General features: G+C 45.4%; 2 protein-coding genes and 1 long non-coding RNA gene across 3 annotated transcripts in view; 1 reads left to right on the forward strand and 2 right to left on the reverse strand.

The window, feature by feature from the left end:
* The window catches only part of LOC102502159 (uncharacterized), a 4,692-nt gene extending 788 nt beyond the window's left edge, over positions 1 to 3,904 (forward strand). Inside the window, exons 2-3 of the long non-coding RNA XR_333464.2 lie at positions 2,839 to 2,923; positions 3,834 to 3,904. This is a non-coding gene — a long non-coding RNA (uncharacterized LOC102502159). The remainder of the gene's footprint in view (positions 1 to 2,838; positions 2,924 to 3,833) is intronic.
* A 654-nt stretch (positions 3,905 to 4,558) lies between these two features.
* On the reverse strand, positions 4,559 to 7,931 carry DLX1 (distal-less homeobox 1). The gene is made up of 4 exons (XM_006141474.3): positions 7,742 to 7,931; positions 6,864 to 7,541; positions 6,001 to 6,200; positions 4,559 to 4,825 (listed from the first exon to the last, which is right to left on the reverse strand). Exons 2-4 carry the CDS (start codon positions 7,174 to 7,176, stop codon positions 4,571 to 4,573), a joined length of 768 nt encoding a protein of 255 aa, XP_006141536.1. The 5' UTR covers positions 7,177 to 7,541; positions 7,742 to 7,931; the 3' UTR covers positions 4,559 to 4,570.
* Positions 7,932 to 12,075: 4,144 nt separating this feature from the next.
* Positions 12,076 to 24,934, reverse strand: part of METAP1D (methionyl aminopeptidase type 1D, mitochondrial) — a 92,517-nt gene continuing 79,658 nt past the window's right edge. The window contains exons 8-12 of the mRNA XM_006141473.1: positions 21,401 to 21,564; positions 14,801 to 14,898; positions 13,585 to 13,632; positions 12,627 to 12,705; positions 12,076 to 12,498 (exon numbers count right to left, since the gene is read on the reverse strand). Of these exons, the coding sequence (XP_006141535.1) occupies positions 12,420 to 12,498; positions 12,627 to 12,705; positions 13,585 to 13,632; positions 14,801 to 14,898; positions 21,401 to 21,564 (468 nt within the window). The 3' untranslated portion in view covers positions 12,076 to 12,419. The remainder of the gene's footprint in view (positions 12,499 to 12,626; positions 12,706 to 13,584; positions 13,633 to 14,800; positions 14,899 to 21,400; positions 21,565 to 24,934) is intronic.

Here is a 24,934-nt window from a genome sequence, read left to right on the forward strand (position 1 = left end):
AGAAGAGAAAGGGAGGGAGCGAGAAGTAGGGGTGGGGGGGGGGGTAGAGGAGAAATGTTGCTTCTGTCCTCCCAATTTTTCTTTATCTACTATCTGTCTCAGGTTCTACATCCAGCTCCCAGACCTACCTTTCCTTGGGTGGCAGCAATTGACAATTTCTCTAAGAGGAGATAGCTCGTTGTTTTTTCTTTTTTAATCAAGTGACTATGAATAAATTCAGGCTTCCGTGCATACAGGTGGGGGAGATTATAAAACTTTTCCTGGCTCTTAAAATTAGTATAGAATTAGGAAGGATGAAGAGCCAGCTAACCCAGACTAGGTGGAGATTCTCAAAAGAAAGAAAAATAATAAGACATGACTATCAACGAGGGAAACCTAAGAACTATAAATATTTCCAATTTTTTAGTTAAAAAGTATTACCTAGATTTGGGGACTGAGATTTTCCACAATTAGACTAGCACAGTGTCAACCAGTCCATGCAAGCTTGTGAAAGCTAAGCCCAGTGAGAAGGGGGCTGGGAACTGTTGTTTCTGTCCCCACCCCCAACCGACTCCCTTTTTTAGAGGGAGTGTGTGTGAGAGAAGATATTAAAGAGGTATCTGTTGTTTGGCAATTTTGCTAAGTCTGTCTTCATTACTTTGCCGCTGTGCATTTGCTAATTTGGAGGCCCGGCCATTGACAAGCTTGCTCCATACACCTGCAAGCAATTTGCCGGCTCCGGTACCGGAGAATTGCAGAGATGGCAGCTCGCACCTATTTGATTTTTTTTTTTCCTTTTCTCAATGCACAGCAAATTTGGCTTTCAGTGCGTTATCTCTTTTGTTAATGCAAAAAGATTCCCTGGGCGAAAAAATTGCTCATAATTACCAGAGAGATGGGGAAACTGCATTAGAATAAATAAACCTGAAATTACTGTAATTATGTTGTGTTTGATGGGCCCGGCTTGTAATCAAGAAGAGAATACAGTGAAATGATGCTGACCCTCTTGGGTTTGCAGCTGTACGCGCACTTTGGGGTCTTTTTTTGCAGAAAAGAGTCATTTTGATAATCATTAAGCTGTGTGTAACCTATTTCAGAAGTGTTTTAAAATGAGGTTCACATTTTTTGAACAAGGGGAAAAAAAATCCCAAAATTGCATTTTGCCATTACAGACTCATACATAAGGAAAGGTTGTGTTTTCTAAGTGACAATTGTTAAGACATAATATTCGAAATCAGTATTTAATCATTATAATGAGGTATTGTTTAAATATAACCACCTTTAGATTATTCATAGTTTAATTAATATACTCATTATGAAAATCTTTGAATCAGATATTTGATGAACTACTTGTCAGTAACAAGGCAGCATTAATTAGGCCTATATTGAGATTAACATTTTTTAAAAGTACAACTGCTTATAATTATAATAGAGCCTAACTAAAGACCGCCTTCATTGAGCTAAAACTAATAATTTCTCTATTTGAACTGTTAGCAAGAGATTATTAAATTAGTATAAGCTAATATCTCAAAATATTAAAATCTGCTTGACCAAATAGATCTTGCCTGTGGTTTGGGGTGTTAGGCCCAGATTGTTGTCTGGGGGACACAAGTCAGATGCCTGAGAGATCTCCCTACTAACAGCCACATATCCCGGGAAACAAACCCAGAAAGACCCTTGTCCCCACTGGAGAGTCCAGCCAGGGAAATGGTTCCCTTTCTGAGCTTTGAGGCCAGGCCACCCGCCCAGGAAGCCCTAGTCTTGGAAATCGGATCTCCCACTACTTTAGTGCTCCAGGTCCTAGAGGAGGCAGGGGAAGGAAAAGCCCCAATCCCAGGCCTCGAGGTCCCTGGCTTCATCCCCCCCCCCCACTACCTCCCCTGCTTCCTCCACCACACGGCTTCTCCACCCCCACCTCCCCCCCCCCCCAACTCCCCCACTTCCTCCTCCCCTTCCCAAAGGGCTTCAGAAGAGCCCAGCGCATCTGATCTTTCACCAGCACCAATTGAAAAATGGGTGCTTGTCACAACACAGATCACTGCCTTCCCGGCTCTGCTCCCCACCGCGTGCAGGGTAGGGCCCCCCAAAGGCGGAGGACCAGCCCCTGCCCGCAGCAGCATCGTCGGAAGGAGGGTGCATGGGGGGTGGGAAGCAGAAATAGCATAAAACAGCCGATCAGGGTTCGCTGCTTTCCGGAGCTGCCTCGACCCTGCTGCGGAGTCTGGCGTTGGGGTTGTCCTGGGACTGAGTCACTAGGCAGAAAAGAGAACTTATCTGGTTCTAGCCTCCCTGAGCCCGCGCTCTCCTGGATCCAGTATATCTAAGAGCTTCATCAGAGGTGCCTGCATAATGGCTTGACCAGGGTTTTTATTTTTTCCTGGGAGGTGGGTGGTGGTGTGTTTGACTCTGACCAGCTCTCCAGTTCCAATAAGTGAACTGAGTCCATCTGTCCCTCTCTTGACACCTCAATTTCTGGAAGGCACATCCGGATCAGACAGCAGGAACGGGCGTTTCTCGCTGTGAAGGGGCTCAAGTGGCTCCCTGGGACTGTGCCCGGTCCTCTGGAGCACAGATTGATTGGGGGCGGCCTAACAGACGTGTCCTTCAGGCCTTGTCAGGCATCTCACGGGTCTTTTCTGCGAAGGGATCTGAGGCCTCCCGGTGCAAAAGCTTGAGACCAGGTCCCAGCCAAGGCCCAGAAGTGAGGGGCAGGGAACAAAATAGGGCAGCTCTGCTTCCAGGCTTCCGAGGAGCCAGCTGGGCAGCGGTTGGGCACGGGAGGAACTCAAATCTCCCAGGGGCTGCGTTTGATCGCTGTCTTCCTCTCCTCACAGCCTGTCTTCATCCTTTCTGTTCCAGATGCCGGGCTTTGCCCTGCGCACCTGTTTCTGAGCCCCCTTCCTTGGGACCCTCACCAGAAACTCTCTCCACCCTTCCGACTCAGGTAGGGGTCAGACACCCTTGGGGGATGAGGAAACCAGGCAAGAACAGACCCAGTGGAGCACCCCTCAGGCCTTAGATGGTATCTTGGAGTGTCTGGGATCTCTGCCTCCATGTTACTTGTCCCAGAAGTGGGTACCCGGCCTGGCCCCCTGCACCCTCACACAGCACGCGAGGCAGCAACTCTTTCTTGAAACCATAATTTTACTGTCTCAAAGAAACTTTATAACTTATTTACAAAGTTTTTTTCCCCCCAAGATACAAAGCAATAAGTTAACATTCTCAATATAAAACTAAACTTTGACATAGAGAACACAAAACACTGTTGATTTCAGTTGATCACATTTCCCAAATTTCACAAGTAAAATGTCAAGATTATCATTTCACAAAGCATTGGGTTTTACAGCCACACACAACGGAACAGAAAAAAAAGGCTAAGCTTGTGCAACATGTTTACAGAACAATAATAATAATAATAACGATAATAATAACAATAATAATATGTACACTGATTAGATCCTGCACTGGAGACTGTGCGTTCAGGGTGGTGACTGGTATTACTCTGTGGTCGAGCCTCTAGGGATTGTTATAAAGCTGCTTTTGTCTTACTTTAAAGCCCAGTGGAGATAGGGCGCTTGCTCCTGCCTGCTCTCTCTCCCCTGCCCATCAGACCTCTTTCTAGCAAAGGAGGAAATCAGGATTTTCCTTCTGGTCCAGGCAGAGTGACCAAGCATTCCTCTCAAGATGAGAAAATTGTGTTGGCTTCATATATCTTTCTTTTATTGTTATTTAAAAAATAATACAGAAAATGTAAAAAATGCAAATCATTCGGCTCCACCTCGTCATACCATCCAAGTACAAAAGTTACTGTATAAGTTAAAAAGCACCACATCCCCCTTATTCGTTTTTTCCAGGTGCATTTAAAGTAAACAGTTCGTTTGGACAGTGCCCTCCACGCTGCCCACAGAACCCCAATTCGGCCAACACTCAGCCTCAGGCAAGTCCATTTTTCAATAAATAAAACCCCCTCCCACCAATTTCCCCCCAAATCTCAAACAAGCTACACAGATGGTCAGACAGGGCCCAGGAGGCCGGAAGGGACAAACATCCCAAGATCCAGAGATGGGCGGCGGGCAGACCGCGCAGGCTTGGACTTGGTGACTTTTTGCAGAGGCTGCAGAATGAGGACAGCAGATAGAAGAGGACCTTGACTTCATTGGCGCACAGACAGAGCAAAAGGAGACAAGAGACTTGACAGGACTGAAAAGAGCTTTTGCCTTTTCTACATTTTTGTTTGTTTGTTTCTTTTCCTGATAGTCCCACAAAGCTGAAGGTCGGAGGTTTGGGTCAAGTGGGTTTGTCTTGGAGCTCGGGCTGTCTCAGGTGGCTGTGCCTGCACTCCCTGCTGTCACCGCGCAGCCCAGGCCCGGGTTAGGACAGAGCGCCGGCACCGGGGAGTAGCCGGGCAGGACAGCGCGGGCTCTGAGGAGGCGGCCGCAGGGCGTCCTGTCTTCGCTTTTCCTTCTTTCTTTCTGGACCCTTCTTCTCCTAGCCCAGGGCACACAGACAAGGAGGATAGACCGGGAGCGGAAGGGGCCCGGGCCGGGCCGGGGGAGACGGGAAAGTGACGGGTGTAGGAGGCCGAGCAATCTCACATGAGCTGGGGTTGCTGCATAGCTTCTTGGTGCGCAGAAGGGTACCACGACGTGTAGCTGGGGATGTAAGAGCCGGCGCTGCCTCCTGAGCCCTTCCCGGATGAGGAGTTCGGGTTCCAGCCCGGCGGTACCGGTGGGGATCCGGCAGACAGAGCCCGGCCGTTGGCCAGCGCACTGCCCTCCAAAGCCGCCCCTCCCTGCTTCATCAGCTTCTTGAACTTGGAGCGCTTGTTCTGGAACCAGATCTTGACCTGCAAAACCAGACAACAGCGTGACTCCGACTGGGACCTGTGACTCTATTTTGGTATCGGGGAAATAAAGAAGGATATCGGGGACCAGCAGAAATACCATCACCCGCTGCCCTGCGCAACCTGGCAGCTCTCTGCCGCAGAAGCAGAGAGCCTGTAGCCCAAGACTGGACCGCTCAGAGCCAGTGAGCCGCAGAGTCAGCTCCCAGAGACCCAGGGTTGAGACGTGGTGGTGAGGGGCTCGCGGGGATCCAGCCCTTCGCTGCCAGGGGCTCAACCGGACCCTGGCTACCATCTGTGAAAGATGCAACGTCTGCTCAGCACTGAGCCAACCATCCCAATATTAACATCAATAAAAAAAAATAGAAAACCTAAGGAAGGAGTGGAGGAAATTTATTTGCAGTGCGATCCGTCCTCCTTTTGCGCCACTTTCTGCTCTTGAGTGAGGTGGAGACCGACTTGAGGAGACTCGTAAGATTTTAACGTTCCTTTGGACTCAAACCAATCTTTCCCTAGGGTCTTAGGCTCTGTTTGTTTTCCCCAGCTCTGCTCCAAATCCCGGACTGGACGTTAGAAACCCGCACCAGCCGAGATCAGAATGTCCAGGGGCATCCCGGAGTCTTGGAGAAATCCGGGGGAGGAGGGAAGGAGTCTGGCTTCATCTACAGTCAGTGTCAGGGATTTAGCCGGTGAGAGGGCGAGGAAAGGATCCCCCCACCCTTACCCCAGACAAGACATGGAGGAAGAAAACCCAGGCGGCGGTCCAGGCCGGAGAGACTAGCCACACATTTTAAAGGCAAAGGCGGGATTAAGCCCAGAGTCTATTGTTTTAGTTGTTCGGGCACGTGTGACCTCAGAGTGTTCGAACGAAACATCTGGGGAGATCCTTCCGGCCCCTTAATAGAAATGTCCGGGAATGGAGGGCCAAACGCAGGCAGCACCGGGTAGAGAGAGGAGAGGGAGAGCTCCACCAGGGAGCATGAAGAAGGAAGGAGAAATGCTAGGAGCCAGGGAAGACAAAGACAGACAGAAGGGCAGACACACACACACACACACACACACACACGCACGCACGCATGCACACAATCTGACACCCCGACCCTAGTAAGCAAGAAACGAAGCCTAGGGCGCAGGCCGGCCACGGGAAGCCAGTTTGACTGAAGGCAGCGGCGAGGTACCTGCGTTTGCGTGAGTCCCAAGGAGGCCGCGAGCTCCGCCCTCTCGGGCAGAGCTAGGTACTGAGTTTGCTGGAACCTCCGGTTCAAAGCCTGCAACTGCAAACTGGAATAAATCGTCCTGGGTTTGCGGATCTTTTTCCCCTTGCCATTGAAGCGCACTTCACCGCCTTCCACCACCGTGCTCTTCTCGGAGTCAGCCCCTGGAGGGACAGCAGAAGTGGGTGCTGTTGTTAACGCGGGGGCTGCTTTTAGTGTGGAGAGCCCAGAGCGAGTGGCTACCAAGGGGTGGCTCACACAGGGCCAGGGAGAGAACGTTCAGGAAACTCTGAAAGCCAGGAAAGGGTCCCCCAAAGTCCGTGGGCCCAGCAGGGCCGCTGCAGGCGGGATGGGGCCGTTTCCAGGAGAGCAACTCCTGCCTGTGCAGGGAAAGTTTGCTATTTTTGCAGGCGGTAGTTGAAGTTTAATTACCCTTAATTGCATACATTGTTTATAGCACTACGCAATAAATAATTACCGAGACTAATACGTGCACATGTGGGTTTCTGTTTTCCAGAGGGGCATTGTGTGCTTGGCGCACACCGAGCAGCCCAGAGGCCCAGCCAGTGCCAGGAGACCCTCTCGGATTTATCCTTTGCTGGATAGTTGTGAATTGGGTAGATTTAATTTTTTTTTCTTTTGCTGTGACAAGGATTCATAGATTGACCCATTAACAGTCTCTACTCTCTCTCCTCTTCTGTCTCCCTCCCTCCCCCTCTCTTCTCTTCTCCCCCCTCTCTTCTCCCCCTCTCCTTCTTTCCCTCTCTCTGCCTCTCACCCTAGTACCTCCTCCTCTCCCTCTCCCTCTCCTTGGCAAATGCACGTACCTGGGTCCTCTAGGCGGCTCTGGGCGAGGCTGGCGCTGCCCGGGTAGGACTGCACCGAACTGATGTAGGGGCTGGACGCGTGGCTGCTGACCGAGTTGACGTAGGGGTAGCCCAGCGGTCGGGAGAAGGACGAGGCCGAGCTGTAGGCGCCGTCGGGCTGCGAATGGCCCGCCGAGTGTAAACAGTGCATAGAGTAGTGCCCGTGGGACATGGGAGAAGGAGACATTTGCTGGTTGGGCGGCCCAAACTCCATAAACACCGCCTTGCCCGACACGGGGCTGTTGAGACTTTCTGGCATGGTGGTCATGGTCATCTCTTCTCGCGGGGTCTGGGTGTGGGTCTTTCTCTCCTCTGCTTTCCTTTTGGGGGTCTCTATGTTTCTTAGGACAGGAAGGAACCCAATTTAAGCGGACAGGGGTTTTCACTTTCCATTCATAAGAAAATGGAGTTTGTCTCTTTGAAAAGTCTAAGCATGATGCTGCTGAGCTCCCCAAACTCGGTTCAAAGCTTTGACTCAGCCAAGGTCATAAATATTCATGAGCTGGCGGAGCTGATTGGTCCGCTGTCTTGCATAATCACCGGGGATTGGTCCGAGGCGCTCCGACTCCGCTGGACTAGAGCACACGCGGCGGCCGGGCCTCGGGAGAGACGCGTCCACCTTCCCAGGCCGGGGTTCCTCTGCAACAGAGCGCGCAGCGCGGAACGCACAATGGGCTGTGAGGTCCGCGCCGGACCTCTGCGGCCGGTAGCTCTTCAGCCTCCCGCCTCCCTCGAGTGCGTTCCTCCCTCGAAATCAACCAGCGGCTCCGCGCCACAGCCCTCCCCACCGCTGTCCTCCCCTTCCCCCTGTCTTCACTCTCCCCCCCTACGAAACCCACCCTTCGTCGGCTTCCAACGCCAGAGACGCAGAACCACTTCTAGTCGCCGCCACCCAGACGCGCGCTGAATAAGGGCGTCTTTGAAGCCTGGCGGCGGCCTCTGGAACGCGGATTCACGCACTGGGGGCGCCGACAGCGGCCAATGATAGCGTTACTCGCGAGCGCCTTGCGCCTAACGCAATGCCCTTTGGTTGCGCCTCACTGACCAGGGTCCGCTCTGCCACATTGCTGGGGTCGGGGTTTGAGGGCCTTCCCCCGGAACTCAGCCACTCGGCCGCCGCGCCGCCGCCGCCGCCGCTCCCTGGGGCCCGCTCGCATTGCTCCAGGCCTGCTGGCCAGCTTCAGGCTGCACGGGTCTGATTAAAGCAGTGCGCGTGGAGAGCCAGGATCCCGCGCTTCTCCTCCCAGGAAAGGCGGCCGCACCGCCCCCTCCCCGAGGCACACACCCTCTTTTCCTCCCAACCTTCCTCCGCCTCCCCCTCCCCTCTCCACTCCCTCCGCGCGGTGCGCCCCGGGCTCACTAGCCCCGAGGGAGCGGCGCAGCGTGGAGCCGAGGGGCCAGAGGCTCAGTTCTTGAGCCCGGGAAGCTAGGTGGTCATTTCCCGGCCTCCTGGGGTCTGGCGAGAGTACCCGTGGGTTTAGGCGTTCCTGGGGGACGCCGAAACCCGCGGCAAACCCAGTCCTGTGGTAGGCTCGCTTCTGTGTGTGTAGACATCTCTCTCATTGTCGTCCAGTATCTTCCTCACCTCCAGTGGCTAAGGCGGGCGCTATGGCCCTGGCGGGGGCAGGGCTGGTGGAAGCAGGAGCTGCCACGGCGCTATCTTCTGGGGTGCTAGGTTAGGTAAAGAGCACAAAGCCCCCCTCCCTGCACTGACACACAGCCACCCCCGTGCGGCGTGGCGCATGCCGTGCTGGCTGTTAGGGGCTGTTGGTTCCCTGTCCCGCCAGCCCCACGGTGAATCCCAAATTACTTTGTTAGGTAATTAGAAAGTGTTGATAATTATTTCTTTCATAATTTAGCGGTGTGACGGGAACAGGGAAATGATCTTGTGAAAGTTCACACGTGCAGATGTATTAGTTACTGATTCATTTGATTAAATGGTAGTCTCAAGTGCTCAGATCCGCAGCTGAAGGCGCCCCATTAGCATAACACTGATGTTTAATTTTCATACGCATAATTAGCCATATATTTAACACTAATAGCAACATGCAGCCTTTCAGCGTTAAACAGCCCGGGATTTGATCTGGCCTGAGCTGAACCTTCGCCGTTGCACCTTTCCCTGTCTGGAGTATGCAATGATCACAGGACAAACCTCTGTAATCAAGCACATTTTGGCAGAGGGAACACCAATAAAAATGAACATTCAAAACAAATTACAGCAGTGCTGCCGTTACAGATATTAGCAGAGGGGGGTTCTCTCTTTTGTAACTTCTGTAGCAGCTGCTGCTGCCCGCGGAATTCCTCTCCTTTGGTTTAAGGGCACGATGCTGGGGGTAGAAATATTTCAGGCAGCGTGGTTGGAGCAAAGAGAAAAACAAAAGCAAAACAACAACAAAAACCCCACAATCCTCCAAACCAATAACGGGGTTGCCAACGTTAAAGAGATTTTTTTTTTCTCCCTTAATCACCGAACCACACGGTGAGGCTTTGTAGCAACAACCAGCTAATGACTCCGCCACCAGACAACTCCTGGAGCCGATCGGCTCGTCGTGATTTCTGAGTCGCACTTGTGGTTTTAATTGCTCCTTCCTAGCGCCTGTTTTGGGGTGTGGAGTGCCTAGCCCTGCACCCAGCACTGCAGCTCGGATGTCGCCCAGGCCCCAGGTCTCTCACGCCTGCCGTGGGGGCCCACGTAAGTGATCGCCACAGCTGACGGGGTCGGGGTTGGGACCCGGGAAAGAGGGACTGCTGATTTCCGGAGCTAAGGGCAAGGCAAGAGGAAACCCGACGGTAGAAGCCGCCTGGGGCCAGTATATTCAGAGAATTGCAGAATGGGGGAAGGGGACTGAAACCGCCGCTGGTAATGGCAGTATCCGGGGTGCTCTGTCCCTTCGCCTCTGCAAAAGGAGGGAAGACTTTCGTGGCGCAGGGGACCAGGCTGGCTCTCGAGAACAAAGGTCTAGCCCCCTCCGAACAGGGTTTCAGATTCTTGCTTAATTTAGAAGTAAATTGTATATGGGTCAGGGAGTATCTAAACTCCAGAATTATTTCACGTCGTGGAGAAAGTGGTTCTGGAGAGGGGCTCTGAGCCAGAGCCCTCAGGCCCAGCCGCGCCAGGGATAGCGTCTCAGTGTGCGATCTTATCTCTATTCTAGGATCTTGGAGTGGGTCCCTCCCACCCTCCTCGCTAGAGCGCTAAAGCGACACCTGTTTTGAAATGCCGGTTTACTTAGATCTCTGCTGGTCCCAACTCTAAGACGAAACAAAACTGTCAGGGGTCTCGGATTCTCAGTAGGACCTATTGGGGTCACTCACGGACTGGGTGGCACTGGTCATGTTAGCCATAGCAGCACTAGGCTAGAATCTTGAAGGCTCCGGGAGGTGTGGGACCGGCTCAGCTGGCAGAGGGGTGGAGAGGCATTCAGGAGGTGTGTTTCAATCTACTTCCTAACCTGTTTCAAAGCATATTAAATGAGGTTCGTTTGTTAATTCAAGTTTGTTTCTAATGGCGCTCCTTAGCATTGGCAGTATTGGAATATATATATATACACACACACACACACATACACACACACACTTTCAGTTAGTTGCTTTAATAAATGGGATTATAAACCTGTCCCATAAATACCTCAACCTCAAAATAATTGCTGCACAACAGCATGTTACCCCAGTGGTTGGTAAAATCCTGTGGTCCTAATAACACTATCCTTGGGGAACCTCTGAGTAAACTGATCCTGATCCGCAGATAAGATAAGGCACTAATCGTTGAAATCCGATTGCTCTAGGAAAGAAGTGAAGTCATTCCCTGGCAAATTTCTCCCAAGGCCAGCTGGGCCCTGTTCTGTAGGGAATCTGGATTGTTCTGGGTAGCAGCCTGTCTCTGGGCCTCTGCGTGGCCGGCTCCCCAGCATGTCAAAAGTTTTTCTACAGACCCTGTAAATCCTCAACTCCTCCCTATTCTTTTTCAGCTCTCAGATCCAACAGAACTGAATCATTTCTATCCGAAAGCTTACATCTCTGGGATGCAGAGAAACCAAGCTGGGGACTGGGGGACTCCTGGAAATCCCAGCTGATGGAAGAGGTGGAACTCATTGCCCTTCTGAGTTGCTCATTGTCCCGTTCCCTTCTCCTTCCCCACCACCCTGAGAGTCACAGAGCAAGCTGGTTCTCAACCAGCTACTGGGAACACCGAAGCCACCTGTTGTGGCGACTACAGGTGCCCGCATGTCCTTGGCCTCTCTGGAGCCCAAACTATATTTAGCAGAGTTCAGTGCTGACAGCCAGACTCCTCACTGGACTCCCTCCGAGGGGACGGCTTTCTTCCTGGATTGCTTCAGGCCCAGTTCTTCCCCACCTTCGAGGACGGGTGTGAACAAGTCCTGGACCTCAAGCACAAGGGAAGGGACGGTGTTCCGGGCAGGAATGGGCCCTGGGAGACAGTCGAATCCTCGGATTCCTGCTCCGCAAGCGGGTTGAAGCTGCTGACCGGCCGACCCTGGCTCTCTCTCGGGTCAGCGGGGCCCTTGCTCTCCTCAGATCCTCTAAGTCTCCAGAACACTTTCGTGACTGCTGCAGCGTGAGGTGGGTCTGAAGAGGGCCAGCCAGGAAAGGGGTCAGTTTAGGGACTAGGCGACCGGCTCACCCCGCAGGCACTGTTACCATCTGGGAGGGGAGGGCCAAGACCGAATTCCTAGTGCAACAAATGATGTAGCGTGTGTGTGTGTGTGTGTGTGTGTGTGTGTGTAAAGTTAACCTCTGGCATGGCCTCAGAGGATGCCGGTCGGGGAAGGCAGAGCCTCAAGGGACCAGGAAAGTCGCGTTTCTGGTAAGGAAAACAAAACAAAAAAAAAACCAGCAGAAGCGCCAGACCCGGGGTTCACAGCCAAGGACATGTTTGTAATCGATGCCTCTATTCGAAGGCTAATCTTTTCATCTTAAAGCTGCAATGAGGGTAAAAGAAGCGGAAGTCCTGGGGGGCAGGGCAGGTGCTGGTCCCGGCGGACGCCCTCCGTCAGACCAGTGTGTGAAATCCACAAGGGGAAAAACATTTAAAATTTGCAGCTGACAGCGGGCTTTTCTTCCTGAGCTCCCGTGTAAAAAGTTCAGAGACAAAAATTACCCACCCACTCTATGCCCGCGGTAACCGTCAGAAACGTAAGGAGTGCAAACACCATGGATTTGAGGTTTTTACTCGTGACAAGGGCAAGAGAAAACCGTGCTTCTGGAATCCCCGGTGTCCCAAACGAGGGCGTCCCCATTCTCCAGATGCGGGAGATTCCCGCGCTAGGAAGCCGAGCCTGGAGCCAGGGTTCATCATTCGGAAGCTGCCAGACATCTCCCGGCTTCAGATCTGATTCCCCAACTGCCCCCAAGCCCCACAGCGTTTTCCCAAGTCGCTACTGGGCGCCGGAGCGGTTCCTGCACGACCCGGTTCCCCAGCTCCTTCTAAAAGTTCTTTAGCTGGACCTCCGCTATTCAGATAAAAGGCGCCGGGCCTCCGCGACCTGGGGCCGCTCCTCAGGGTTCGTGCGGCAGTTTGGTCAGGATCTGCGCACCCCTCGACGTGATGAGAACTGTGTGCTCGAACTGGGCGGACCTGAAACACACATCGAAGCCGTCAGGAAGCACGTCAGGAGCCGGGGCCGCACGCACCAGCTCCTGGCGCTGGCGGACTCGTCTCCCCTGCCCAAACAATTTAAAGGCGACAGCGCGGAAAGCGAACACCTTCGATTGTCTAAGGAGACCACTGTCCAAGCATCCTCCAGGACTTTAAATTCAGGGGATCCCTCGGTGATGATTGGCTCTGTAAGAGGGAAAATATTTACTGCAGTGACCTCATCAGATTCTTGTCAAACACAGTTTCGGCTGATTATCAAAAAAGAGAATAAGAAGGTTCTCCTCCCCTCCCCTCAAGGGCTTCCTCCACGGGTTCATGTTGTCATCTTGCAAGGGCTGATAATTGACGTTGCTTACATAGTATAAGACGAACTAAACAGTAGGAAGAGAAGACGCTATGGCATTAAAAAACGTATGAAGTTGTCTAGTTCATATTTTTTTTTTAGAAAAACAAGGGCATTTTAATCAAGCCTTAATTAGGACCCCGTGGATAATAACCACCCAAACACCAGTCCCTCTTATAAATACCAGCCAGTTTTTAAAAATATTTGAATTTTAAAAACATGCTCAAAATGTTCATTAATCAGCAAATAACAATTTTCTTATTTCACTCTAATTGCTTCTCCATTAAGTCCCACAGTCAGAAATATGATGCCTTCGTGGCCCCAGGTGATTGGGCTTCGGTGGTGACACCAATCACAAATCAGCCCGAAATGGGCTGCCAGAGAGCACAAGCCACTAACTGACAAGAAGCAAGGGACATAATCACCTCTAGTTACTGGGTGTTAATGAAAAAACAAAGCAAAACAAAACAAAACAAAAACCCCAAACACCACATTATGTTGGTAACAGAATTAGAGGTTGGCCCGCTGCCGTTTCCTAAATGTGTCGATAAGTATCTGATTTAGGAAGATGGGGCTCCAGCACATTATTTAATCAGATTTACTATGTATCCGAATTATTTCATTACACTGATTGGCATTATTACTCCTTCACCGGACTGCCGGGCTTCGGCCAGCGCCACAACTTCTGCCCAGAGCTACCCAAGAGGAACACCAGCATTTACCTATAGTGAACGCCATGCCCTCCTCCATGAGAAGGTCATTGTCATTCTCTGCAAACAAAAAACATAGGAGGAATGAGAATAGGAAATGGGCAGGACACAGAGACACAGAATTAGGGTCATTTCCTCCCTTTCTTTTCTTTTAGGGGAGAAGGAAGGATGGTAGCTTCTGGAGTCCTGTCAAATACAGGGCTCCTGGGCCTGTCTTTACATTACCTGGGCTCTGGGTCAAGCCCCCCCAGAAGTTTGCCAAGGCCTGGCAGGGACGGCCTGAGTGTTTTAGACATCTTTCCCACTCCCTCTCCAGACTGTCCCCCAGACCAACTGCTGCAGGCCTTACTGGGTCCGGGGTCTGTTCCCGCCCCTTTACCCCAAAAAGAAAGAATGCAAAGGGAGGGTAGCCCACGGGGGTGCAGGTTGTGGTCTCCAACTTTAATAACTCCAGGCAATGACACTGAATGTGGCACCAGGCTGACAGGCTCTGTTGCACGCTCACTCAGATAGCATCGGAGCTGCTTCAGGTGGCACTCTTTGCCCTGAAGGGGGTTCTGACCAGCTGGATTTCTAAGGATCCTTTAGGAAGTTGGTTCCAGGCAGATCTCACTTCCAGTGCACAGATCAAGGTCCCAGGACCAACTTTCTTTTGGTCCCTGTCCTTGAGGGTACTCTGTAGAGCTGTTTCCTACCTATACCCAAATCTCCCCACTCCTTCAGGCCCAGCCCTGCCTTCTCACTGTAAGGGCGCACACCCAGGCAGTGAGAAACACGGGCTGGGTATCATCTAGAAAGCAGTACAGAGCACATGCTGCTAGATGCGTCAGCTGTCAACGCTGTGGAGGGTGTAATGGAGTTAACCACAACAGTCAGTGGTTACTGCTGGGACACTGACGCAGTGGCATTTTGCTTTCAGTAACTTTTTCTAGACAAATATCCCTTGTGCCTTCCAGTCGTGCTCCTTTTGGGAGGCAAAAAATAAAATAAAATGAAATAAAATGAAATAAAATAAAATAAAATAAAAATTAATAAACTTTATTATAGACTAAACTTCTTAGTTTCTAATCCAGTGACATAGTAATGTGCTGTATAAGTAGCTGCCCCTTCAGAGAGGGAGAGAGAGAGAGAATGTGGATTCAAAGTTAAGAGAAAGAGTTTCAGAAACAAAAGTGCCTGAGTTATCCTGATTCTGTTCAACAAACAGGTTTCAAATTAATTTTCTTACCATGATGCCAAATTTCTGGATGTCCATGAAAATAAGATCCTATTCCATGCCCCACAAAGTGTGGACAGACTTGCAAACCATGCTGAGAAGTTATGCGGCTTTGAAAATGACCCAAAAATATTTAATTAAATTAGGTAAATTTTTAATGCATACTAAGATTAAACAAAATCACCTTAAATTAGTCTCTGAAAAAGAAAACAAAAAGTTATACTGAGAGTCAGATGATTATATTAATATGTTTTCATTATTCCAAATAAGTTTCATTTTAGTTGTGTCTTGTAATATATGTTACTTTGGGTACATGAGGAAGGTACGTGACTGACACAGTGGTTCAAGTCATCTTAGTGCAGTACTCAAACAAGGGCACTTTCAGACAATAAATGTGTGTGCATATACACATACAGATTGAGATCAATAACCAAGATATGTGCATGTAAGACAGGTCACAAATACATGCCTTTTTTTAAAATGGGATTTCACAAAAAGCGCAAACTACCACTCATTTGGGAACCAGAATAACATATTATGATCTATTGTAGAAATAGGTCTTTCTACTTCCATGATTGTCTTCATCCTGGTCTATTTAAAAAATGTTAAACGTGTTCTACACGGGCATGCACACATGTGAAATCTGCTTTGTCCTCTAAAACTTTGTGATCATTTAGAAGTTCCTCTCATTAACAAAATAAGTTTTTTTTCTTTTCTTTTCTTTTCTTTTCTTTTTTATTTTTTACTAACTATGACACTTAGGAAGAGGCAGTATTGTGATTTTTGATTTCTAATGCTTTATTAGTTACTTCAGTATGCAAACGCTGTGGGTCCTATCTATCCTATACAAGTGAAATCTAATAGATGGTAGCCCTAAAAGGACCACCTACAAGGTTGAAAGTTGTTGACATCTGGTGAACATGTTTATTTTCTGGGAGCATCATACAGACAAGAACCTATGTACAATTAACGATTTATGTTGTCATGTGAGCAAAGGGCACAGTGCCCCTAACCCTAACAATGGATGGGCATTTACAAGGTTACTATTAGAATTCCTAGAAACAAAGAGTGTTTTTAGATTTCAAACTAGAGTTTCCGACAGGCCCTAGGTTTACTTCCACATGAACTCAGAGGCTCTTAACCAGCATCTGTATGGGCATTTGTATCTATATTATTTTTTCTAAACATTTTCAACCATCTCCAGATTTGTAAGATAGCTTCACTTAGACTAGAAAGTGACTATACCCGGCACATGGGCAGCCTCTCATTCAGATTTAATTTCACTTCAACCAATAGTGCAGAAATATGTAAGTTATGCATATTTTGAGGACAGGAATAACATGTTGAAGTTTTTACCCCTTAAATTGTATTTTACGGTGATGGTTATTTCTGTGGGTCTTTACAATTTGGCAGGAGGTTTAACATCTTTTCCAAGATGTTTCTATTTGTACCACAACATTTCTGAACAGATACTGAATGTGGACGATGGAAGAAGGATTATTTTAAAAAGCTAATAATATAGATTATTTTATTTTTAACAAGAATGTTTTCCAACCTAAACCTGTAAATTTTGTTATTTCAGTCCCAATAAACCTCATAATTCTAAGAGCATTCTGTATAAACTATGCTTCAATTTCTTTTCTCTTAAAAAAAAATCTAGTTTTTTTTTTCTTTTAAAGGATGCAACTGATTGGCAGACATCACAGCTACATCTTAAATGTGTGTTACAATGGCCATCTTCATTTTAATTTCCGATGAGAGGAAAAGAAGAAAGCCTGCTCTGAAAAAACACTTGGGGTCCCTCCCTCTATCATACCTCTCATTCCTCTTCATAAAAGAAGCTGGGCAATTACTAGGTAGCTAAAGATATCTGAGTGCATTCTCCTACAACAATTTACTCCAAGTCCTGCTGGAACTTCTGGCTATAGGCGGATCACAGAAACCGCGTCATGGACGCAAAGGTTAGAGGATTTCACAGCCGGATGGAAAGAGCAAAAGTGCAGGACAAATCTCCCAGTTCCTTGGTTGAGCATCCACTGCAATGCTCAATTCCCAGGAGCTAAGTAGATCCTTCTGTCTGCTGTTCAGGATATCGTCCCTTTGGACTGGTAGGTAGTGTTTAACACATGCTTACTGGGACGAAATGGGATAAAAATCTCATTAATGTTCTTAAACACTGTGTAAAAGCATGCCCTTTCTATTTTGGGATATGCAGGGAGTGCAAAATTACCTGATTGTAGGGTTTAATAGACAATCCAAGTGACTGGTAGTCCCATACTCCATTCCTCTGACACGGAAGCAAGTGCTGGTAGCCTCAACTGTGGCACGGGAAGGCGGTGCACTGGGGAAGGCAACGCAGGGCGGGCAGGAGTGTCCAAGGAGCATGCAGTCGCTCTCTGCACCAGCCCCTGCAGGCCCATGACCATTTCTGAACACAGGAGTATTCTTGCTCTGGATATTTTACTATGAAATCTGCCTTCTCTTTGCTGAAATCTACTGAAAAGAACCCTCCAGGTATTCGCTCTTGTGTTTTGACTTTCTCTTAACTGTTGATAAAAATCTTTTCAGAGAGTATGCCACCCACCCATGAGCCCAAGCACATTTAGGACTGGAAGTCCTTCATGTGGAATGTCTGGAGGAGAGGAGGAAGAAGTTATGTATAAAGGTAGTTTATGAGCTTACTTTTCAGTCACACTGTACTATTATGGTTCATGTTTCGGTTAGAGTTTCTAGTTGTATGAGAAATATCTTTGAAGGAGTTTCATCTTGTGACCATTTTCCTCACTTTAAGCCCTTATCATGAGGCAGCTGTACTCAATTAAAGTGTGGTCTAGATAAATGAAATTTCTTAATACATTTCAACTACTTTGGATGACTAAAAATACATTCCCCAAGAGGGCAGAGGAGTACTATGTTTAAGCACATGCTCTTATAAAGAAATCAAAATGCACATGGAAGTAGTTTTATTATCATTTTTCCACGAATGCTATAAAGAACTCTTATCTCCAAGTGGTCATGTCTCTAAGAAGGGGTCTCAAATGGCACCTGACTTTATAAGTTATGAAATTTTACTTTAGACTTCCCAGATACTTATTTTAAGCAGTCATCTTTGAATGGAGAAATGCACAAGTCCAGGGATTCCTCTTAATGATGAGGAATGTTTAAGTACGATTAGTAAGATTTTTGGAAAGCCAACAACTGTTTTCCAAAAGAGTTGAACATTTTTTTTTTGTTTCAAACTGGATCACAAATTACTGTGTTTTTCTTACAATAGTGCTCAACTTTTATTTGAGGTTTTCTGTTTCTGAAAAGCAGACATGATGGATTGAAATAAAAGATAATTTATTGCAATGCTTATTTCGTGTGCAGAGAGAAGCAGTGTAATTGTAATTTACAGTAGCTGTCAAGAAAAATCCATCACAGATGACATTAAAATGACTTATTTTGCCTGAGCCACTTATTGTTTAAATGTGCATAATCTAATAGAAGGAGATTATTTTTTAAAAATCTGCTTTATATTGTTCTAAATTAATATCAAAACATATACTTATGAATTAAACATTAAAAACCATGTATTGATACTTTCATCATGTCATTAACAACTGTTAGTTTATATTATATTCGATTGAACTGTCACACATTTGCGATGCATGAATCTACATATTCCCCATATACACATATGTACAGACCATATACTCTGGAGATAATTACACAAATACAGATTTAGAAATATTTTAAAGCAAATGGCGGTATAGTGAGTATAACATTATGACCTAAAGATGACATAATACAAACAAGATGCTTGAGTGTTCTTTTTTCATAGTGTATCAGTAGAGGGAGGCTATGCAAAAGATGTGAGTATCTTTACAATAAACCAGAGCAAGTTGAAAGATGTTTGTAAACCTTTGGTCTGTAATGATTTCAAGCAGTGTTCGCTTAAAGGTAGATACCATTTGTTTATTTACTCCCTTAAGATTTCGCCTGAATAAGAGAAGGCGAAATAACAGATGTCCAGGAACACTGCTTTAACACATCAGAATAAGCATTTGTTAGAATTCAGGGCCAGTTTCCTCCTCAGCGGCAGACATAAACCATCTAAATAATGAAATGTATTAGGGTAAAAGGAAAAAGTTCATTGTCTGTTATTTTCGACATAGTTTTGTAAGTGCAGTTGTTGGGACTGAACTGCTTTTCAAAGGAGCTTGCACATGCAAATTCATACTCTGCAAAAACTGACCTTTGCATCCAGACAGCTAAAATCCAATGTCACTTTCAATTCTATTCTTTTCCTTCCTTCATTTTTTTTTTTTATGTAGCTAGAATTAATGTAGTGAATATGTAATGAAATGCATTATCCTGCATGGAGATTTATCAGATTTTCCGACTGAATGCTATGCTTTGCTAGTACTAGCTGGAGTTCACCTGCATGTTGGTGTGGCGTGTGGCTCTTTTTTGTAAAGAGTTAAGTCGTACACAAAAAAAGGGAACAAAGGTCAGCACCCAGCCGCCACTTGAATGTGAGATTTTTCTTTTTATTCCCCTTGATGTATACGAGGCTCTGTGTTATTAGTCTTAATGATGGAAAATTGTAGTGTTGATACAAATCTTTTTTTCAAAGTAGTAGGCGGGAGCTCCATTTGTTAGTAAGTTTTTTTTGTGACTAAAAGCCACGGACAGTACATTTATGTAGCAGTAAAAGGCCTAGATGCTCTTTCCATAGCAGAGCTAATTATTCCTACTGTGACCTTACTGATCTAGCCTGTTCCTAGTACATCTCATCTGCACGCCTGCTCCTCTGTGTAGATGGTGTCAGAGAATATGAAAAACCCTATAATGAAACCATTTTCATGATGGAGAAAGGCTACTGGAGTTGCACTTGCTACAAAGAGGCTCAATTATATGAGTAATTGTGATAATTTTCTACATTCATAGCCTTCAATGGGGAAAAAAGAATGAGAGCCACAAAGGAAAATTACTTTAACAAGAAAGTACAGAGAGTAAAAATGGAAGAAGAGACAAAAAGGGGAAAAAATAACCAGAAAAAAAAGTTTAAAAAATAGATCTGGAGGGAGGAATAGCGAGACAGGGAGAACAACAGAAATGCTCAAAAGCCCATGTGCAGCTGTGTTGCACAATTAAATTGAATTTTTTTTTCTGCAGTTGATGAATGTGACTACTGCAAATGTGCCTCTGTAGTTAGCTATCATTTGTTGTTCCGTGACAGGAAAAGGATAATTACCTCTCAGAGAGAATCAAAGGCTGACATGCCCTTTAGACACAGCCATGAATGCAGAGCTCGATAGAATGCTTGAATAAGAATCTAGTGTTCTCTGCCCCCTTCGACTGAAGAATAAATTTTGTTAAAATGCAAGAGCACCACCAGTAAATTTGTTGAACCCTAGGTGTTCAAAAATATGAGGTGCATCTATCGACTCATCCCATTTGCAAAAATAAAACTGCATTTTGAATTCATTTCTATTATATTCATGGACAGTAAGATAGTGAGATATGCATTAAATTTCTTTTCCCAGTAGGGGTCTGATTCAACATTTCCTATGAAAGAACAGAGAGACACTATCCTTTTTTCCCAGGCTAGTTAGCCTATAATTTAAAACTGTCAAAAACACAATTTTGTTCAAAGTCTTCAATAAAAGCTTCTCAGATATAACCCAAAGAGATTTTACTAAAGTTTGATTCAGACACTGTTACAATATTTTTAAAGCCATAAATACATTTAACTGATATTTTACTGCCTTTTTTCTTAAAGTACTTGAAGGCTTACGAAGAAAAAAGGCAGCATCTTTTCAAGGTGACTAAGCCTTCCATCCTTTAGACAAATGGGAAGGGCTCAATAGTTCATATTAATGAGAACGGCACTTTAAAGGGTACTGATGTGATCATCTTTAACAAAATGCGTTACTTTTAAGTGAAAACACATATTCTGCATGTCTACTTCAAAACTGTTATGGGGGAAGAAAGACCTAAGTGGGTAACAGATTACAAAGAAAAGTCCTGAATTCAGAAAATACACATACACTCAAAAGCAAGCATAGAATAGCGTGGGGCAAATAAACAATGGTTTACGGAAAAAAGTGAATCAACCAAACAAAAACAAAAACAGAAGATCACCCTTTCCATTTGCTGATCTAATTCAGAAGGTGAGGTTTGCGGAAACTGATGCTGGTTTTCTTTGTATCTTGGGAATCCATTTCACTTCATTCCTTTAAGGAATTTAGCTTTTCTCCTGTCTCATTAGCATTGGGTTGGGATGCTCTTCCCTTTCTTAGGTACTCTTTTGCATGTTTGGTGAGATTTTTGAGGAATGGAACACTACAGACCATGGTGTCAAGGTAAAACAAAAGGAGTCATATAAATATTGCTTGCTGCTCCTGTAAGTTTCTTTGCTGACCCTAGCATAATTCACTTTTTAAAAACCTGAATTTTTTTTTTTTCAACCCCAGGAACGACATCACAGTCTGGCAGTTCACATACGGATATCAGACTGAAATGATGGTTCAGAATCATAAAACGTGTCATCAACTTTATACCAAGCCACCAATAACCTTTGTCCCATTTGCCAACCCTCCCTTTACTTGTCAGTGTAAGGCTTACCTGATTGTGTTTCCAATTACAGAGAAGGGAGCCCCTGCTCTGCAAGCTGCAATTGCATCATCTCTACACCTCCTGGCAACCTCCACTAACTTCTTACCACACTCATCCACGTTGCCCACCAAAAACGTCTCAGAGGTGTCTCCGTGGTAGCCATTGTAATAGACCTAAACACAGGAAGAAATTTAAAAACATCTCCTTAAAAAAACCCAAAAAACAAAAAACAAAAAAACACTAAAAAACTACACTCCTGAAGTAACAGTCTGTTCATTTATGTATTTAATATTCATGCATTTTTACCCTTTTAGAATTACTCTCAAGGTTACCTATTAAAAAAAAAAGAATAAATGAATATAATAAAACCTTGCAGAAATGAAAATGATGAAGCCATGCTAAGATGCTGCAAAATTTAAAACCAAGTAAGTGACTGGCCTGGCTATTTCACCATTATTAGCAATATCATTGTACCATTCAGATTCTTCGCTTTATTTTGGAGATAACAAAACTGCCCAGCTCCATCGCCTGATAGTTAAGGCTGCTGGATCCTGCATAGCCATCCCTGTGGTTTGAGTCCTGGACCCAGGAGCTTCGGAAACATACCAGGCACATATGTATGCATATCCCAAATCCCAACAGGATAGAGAAATGGAGGAAAAGGGACTGTGTTGTGGACATGCCCCACAGGGGGTGCTTTCTTCCTCTCTCCCTCTGTCTGTCTGGCTTTCTCTGTCTATCTGTCTCTCTCTGGCAAGGGCACACTCCCTCTGGAAAGAAAAAAAAAATATATATATAGGAACAAAATTCGGGATCAAAGACTTTCATCTACAAATTACCACACTGGGTTTAGAAAGCCAAGAAGTATTTAACAAAGTAAAAAGTTTCTTTGATAACATAAAGACTTATTTGATCTTACATTTACCAGTTCTATACTTGGAAGTAATATAGAATGATAAGAAGAAATAAGCTATGTCAGTACTTTAATAGATAGTAGGAAAATTGAGTTCTAGGAATTAAAGTGGCTTGATATAGGAATGAAATATGTTATAGAAAAATCTTGTCTAGAAGTGAAATCTTAATCGAATGTTTCAGATAGTAGAATGTTAACAGAAAACATTATCCATGGATTTTTCAAGAAAGCGACTATAACAAAACAGGCTTAAGAGTAAAATTACAGAGAATCTAATTTTATCAGTCTTCAGTGATTCAGAAACCCTGTTAGCATCTTGAAAGACTTCAGATTCATTATAAAAAATCAATCATTACCAAACACTATAATAAATACAGAAGGCAAAGGAGACTGGTTGAATATTGATCCTGTGATGTAGTATGGAATTTGCTATTTTGCATATATTTGTCCTATCTAGTTATTTTTCATATTTTTCTTTTCATAGAATGCAGAAACTGTTATAAAAAGATATTCATCTGAGCTTTGTTTTGATACAAAGTTAATGTCTTAAATCCGTACACTGTTCTGCATTTTAAAAATGCTCTCCTACACTCTGAGGGTAGCAAGGAATGTCTTCTTTTAAAAAAAATGATTTATTTATCTTAATTCCACTTATTATAATTTAATCTGATGAGAGAGAGACAGAGAGACAGAGAAACAGAGAAAGGGAGAGGGAGAAAGCAAGCAACCAGGTCCAGGACTTGAACCACAGTCAGACATATGGGAATCCAGTGTCCTTAACCACCACGCCACCTGCTGGCCTGCAAAGAATGTCTTCATTAGATCTTAACTTTATAAGTGAGGAAACTGAGGCACAGACAAGTAAGTTGTCTAATGTTACTGGCAGAATACAGAGGTAGAATCAGATCAAGCCAGTGGATTATTGGCTGCTAACCACATGATTCTCTACTATATCAAATTATCTTAATTGCAATTAAGTAATGATTTATACCTTGATTGCCACTCATTGTCCTTTGCAATCTAGGAAAGTACAAATTTCAATTTTACGTACAAGAATATAAAATTTGCTAGTATGGGAACCAACAGTTAGCGTAATGGCTATGTCGCTGGACTCTCACGTAGTCGACCGCGGTTCGCGTCCCGGGCGCGTGGGCGTGCGTGCCCAAGATCCCGAGAGGAGAATGGAGAAGGGATTGCGGCGTGACCATCCCCTCTGGGGGGTGATTTCTCGCTTTCTGTCTCTCTCTGTCTGTCTGGCGAGCGCACGTGCCCTATAGCGAAAGCCTCTCCAAAAAAAAAAATTGCTAGTATAAGAATAATTATTTAAGAAAATGTGTAACTGTGAATGTTTATATAACTACTCTTACAGTCGAAATGCACTATTGAATTTTATTTGCCTTTTCATATTATTTTTTGCCAGCTTTCAAAATGACTAGTATTTGAAAGGGTCAAGATATACGGAAATACAATAATTCAGAAAGTCTGCAGTAGTTATCTATAACTACTGTTTATACCCAGAAACTATTCTTATTTTGTATTTCATTTAGTTATCAAGTATTTACTGAGCAACTGCTGTGGTCATCGCGCTGTTTTTTTTTTTTTTCCTTAAAAAAAAAAACATTAAGCTTGGGGTCAGTAGGCTATGTGGAGGTAGAGGTGCTAGACGCCCACATGGCTGACTGCAGTGTGGATCCTGACTTCGCAGCTTGCTTGCTCACTTTCCCTCTCTCTCTGGTCAAATTAAAAAATAATAATGATGAATGAAATTAAATAAATAATTCTTTTTAAAAAAATTAAACATTTAAAGGGGGGAAGACATCTATTTTCTTGTGATAGATACGAGATGTAAACAATTATAAAATGCATTGAGTATTTTCTGATAAAAGTATAGGATCTGCTAATGGAGTCCTTCACTTATGGGCTGGCAGGTGGTGTGACTGTTAAGGTGCTGGACTCCCACATGGCTGACCACCCTCCCTCTGTCTCTCTCTAGTTCAATTGAAGAGGGATAATAATAAATAAAACTAAATAAATTCTTTAAAAAATTTTTTGAAATAAAGTATTTCATAAGAAATATAACTTGTGGGACCAGCAGTTAGCGTAATGACTATGTCGCTGAACTCCCACATAGCCAACCGCGATTCGAGTCCTGGAACTGGTGGCTTAAAATCACGCCAGGTGCATGTGCATGTGAGCCCAAGATCCTGAGAGGAGAAAGGAGGAGAAGGTATTGTGGTGTGGCCATCCCCCCTGGGGGGTGATTCTCACTTTCTATCTCTCTGTCTCTGTCTTTCTGGAGAACGCACGCACCCTATAGCAAAAACCTCTCCAAAAAAAAAGAAATATAACTTGTGCACCAGCAGGTAGTGTGGTGGTTAAGGCACTGGACTCCTACATAGCCAACCGTGGTTCGAGTCCCAAACCTGGCGGCTTGCTTTCTCTCTTTCTCTCTTCTTCTCGCTCTCTCTGTCTCTTTCTGGTGAGCACATGTGCCCTGGAGCAAATTTAAAAATAATAACAATGATAAATAAAATAAAAAATCTTTTTAAAAATAATTATTTTTATTTAACTTTATTATTATTATTTTCCAGTTTGATCAGAGAGAGAGAGAGAAAAAGAGAGAGAAAATA

Source organism: Tupaia chinensis, unplaced genomic scaffold (genome assembly GCF_000334495.1).
Source record: "Tupaia chinensis unplaced genomic scaffold, TupChi_1.0 Scaffold000056_1, whole genome shotgun sequence".
NCBI lineage: Eukaryota > Metazoa > Chordata > Mammalia > Scandentia > Tupaiidae > Tupaia > Tupaia belangeri.

Excerpts from the sequence above, each read along its gene's own strand:
- DLX1 (XM_006141474.3), bottom strand. The coding sequence starts at position 7,176 with ATGACCATGACCACCATGCCAGAAAGTCTCAACAGCCCCGTGTCGGGC. Across the intron at positions 6,201-6,863 it reads GAGCCGCCTAGAGGACCCAG|GGGCTGACTCCGAGAAGAGC; the intron begins GTACGTGCATTT and ends CTGTCCCTCCAG. Across the intron at positions 4,826-6,000 it reads TGGGACTCACGCAAACGCAG|GTCAAGATCTGGTTCCAGAA; the intron begins GTACCTCGCCGC and ends CTGGTTTTGCAG.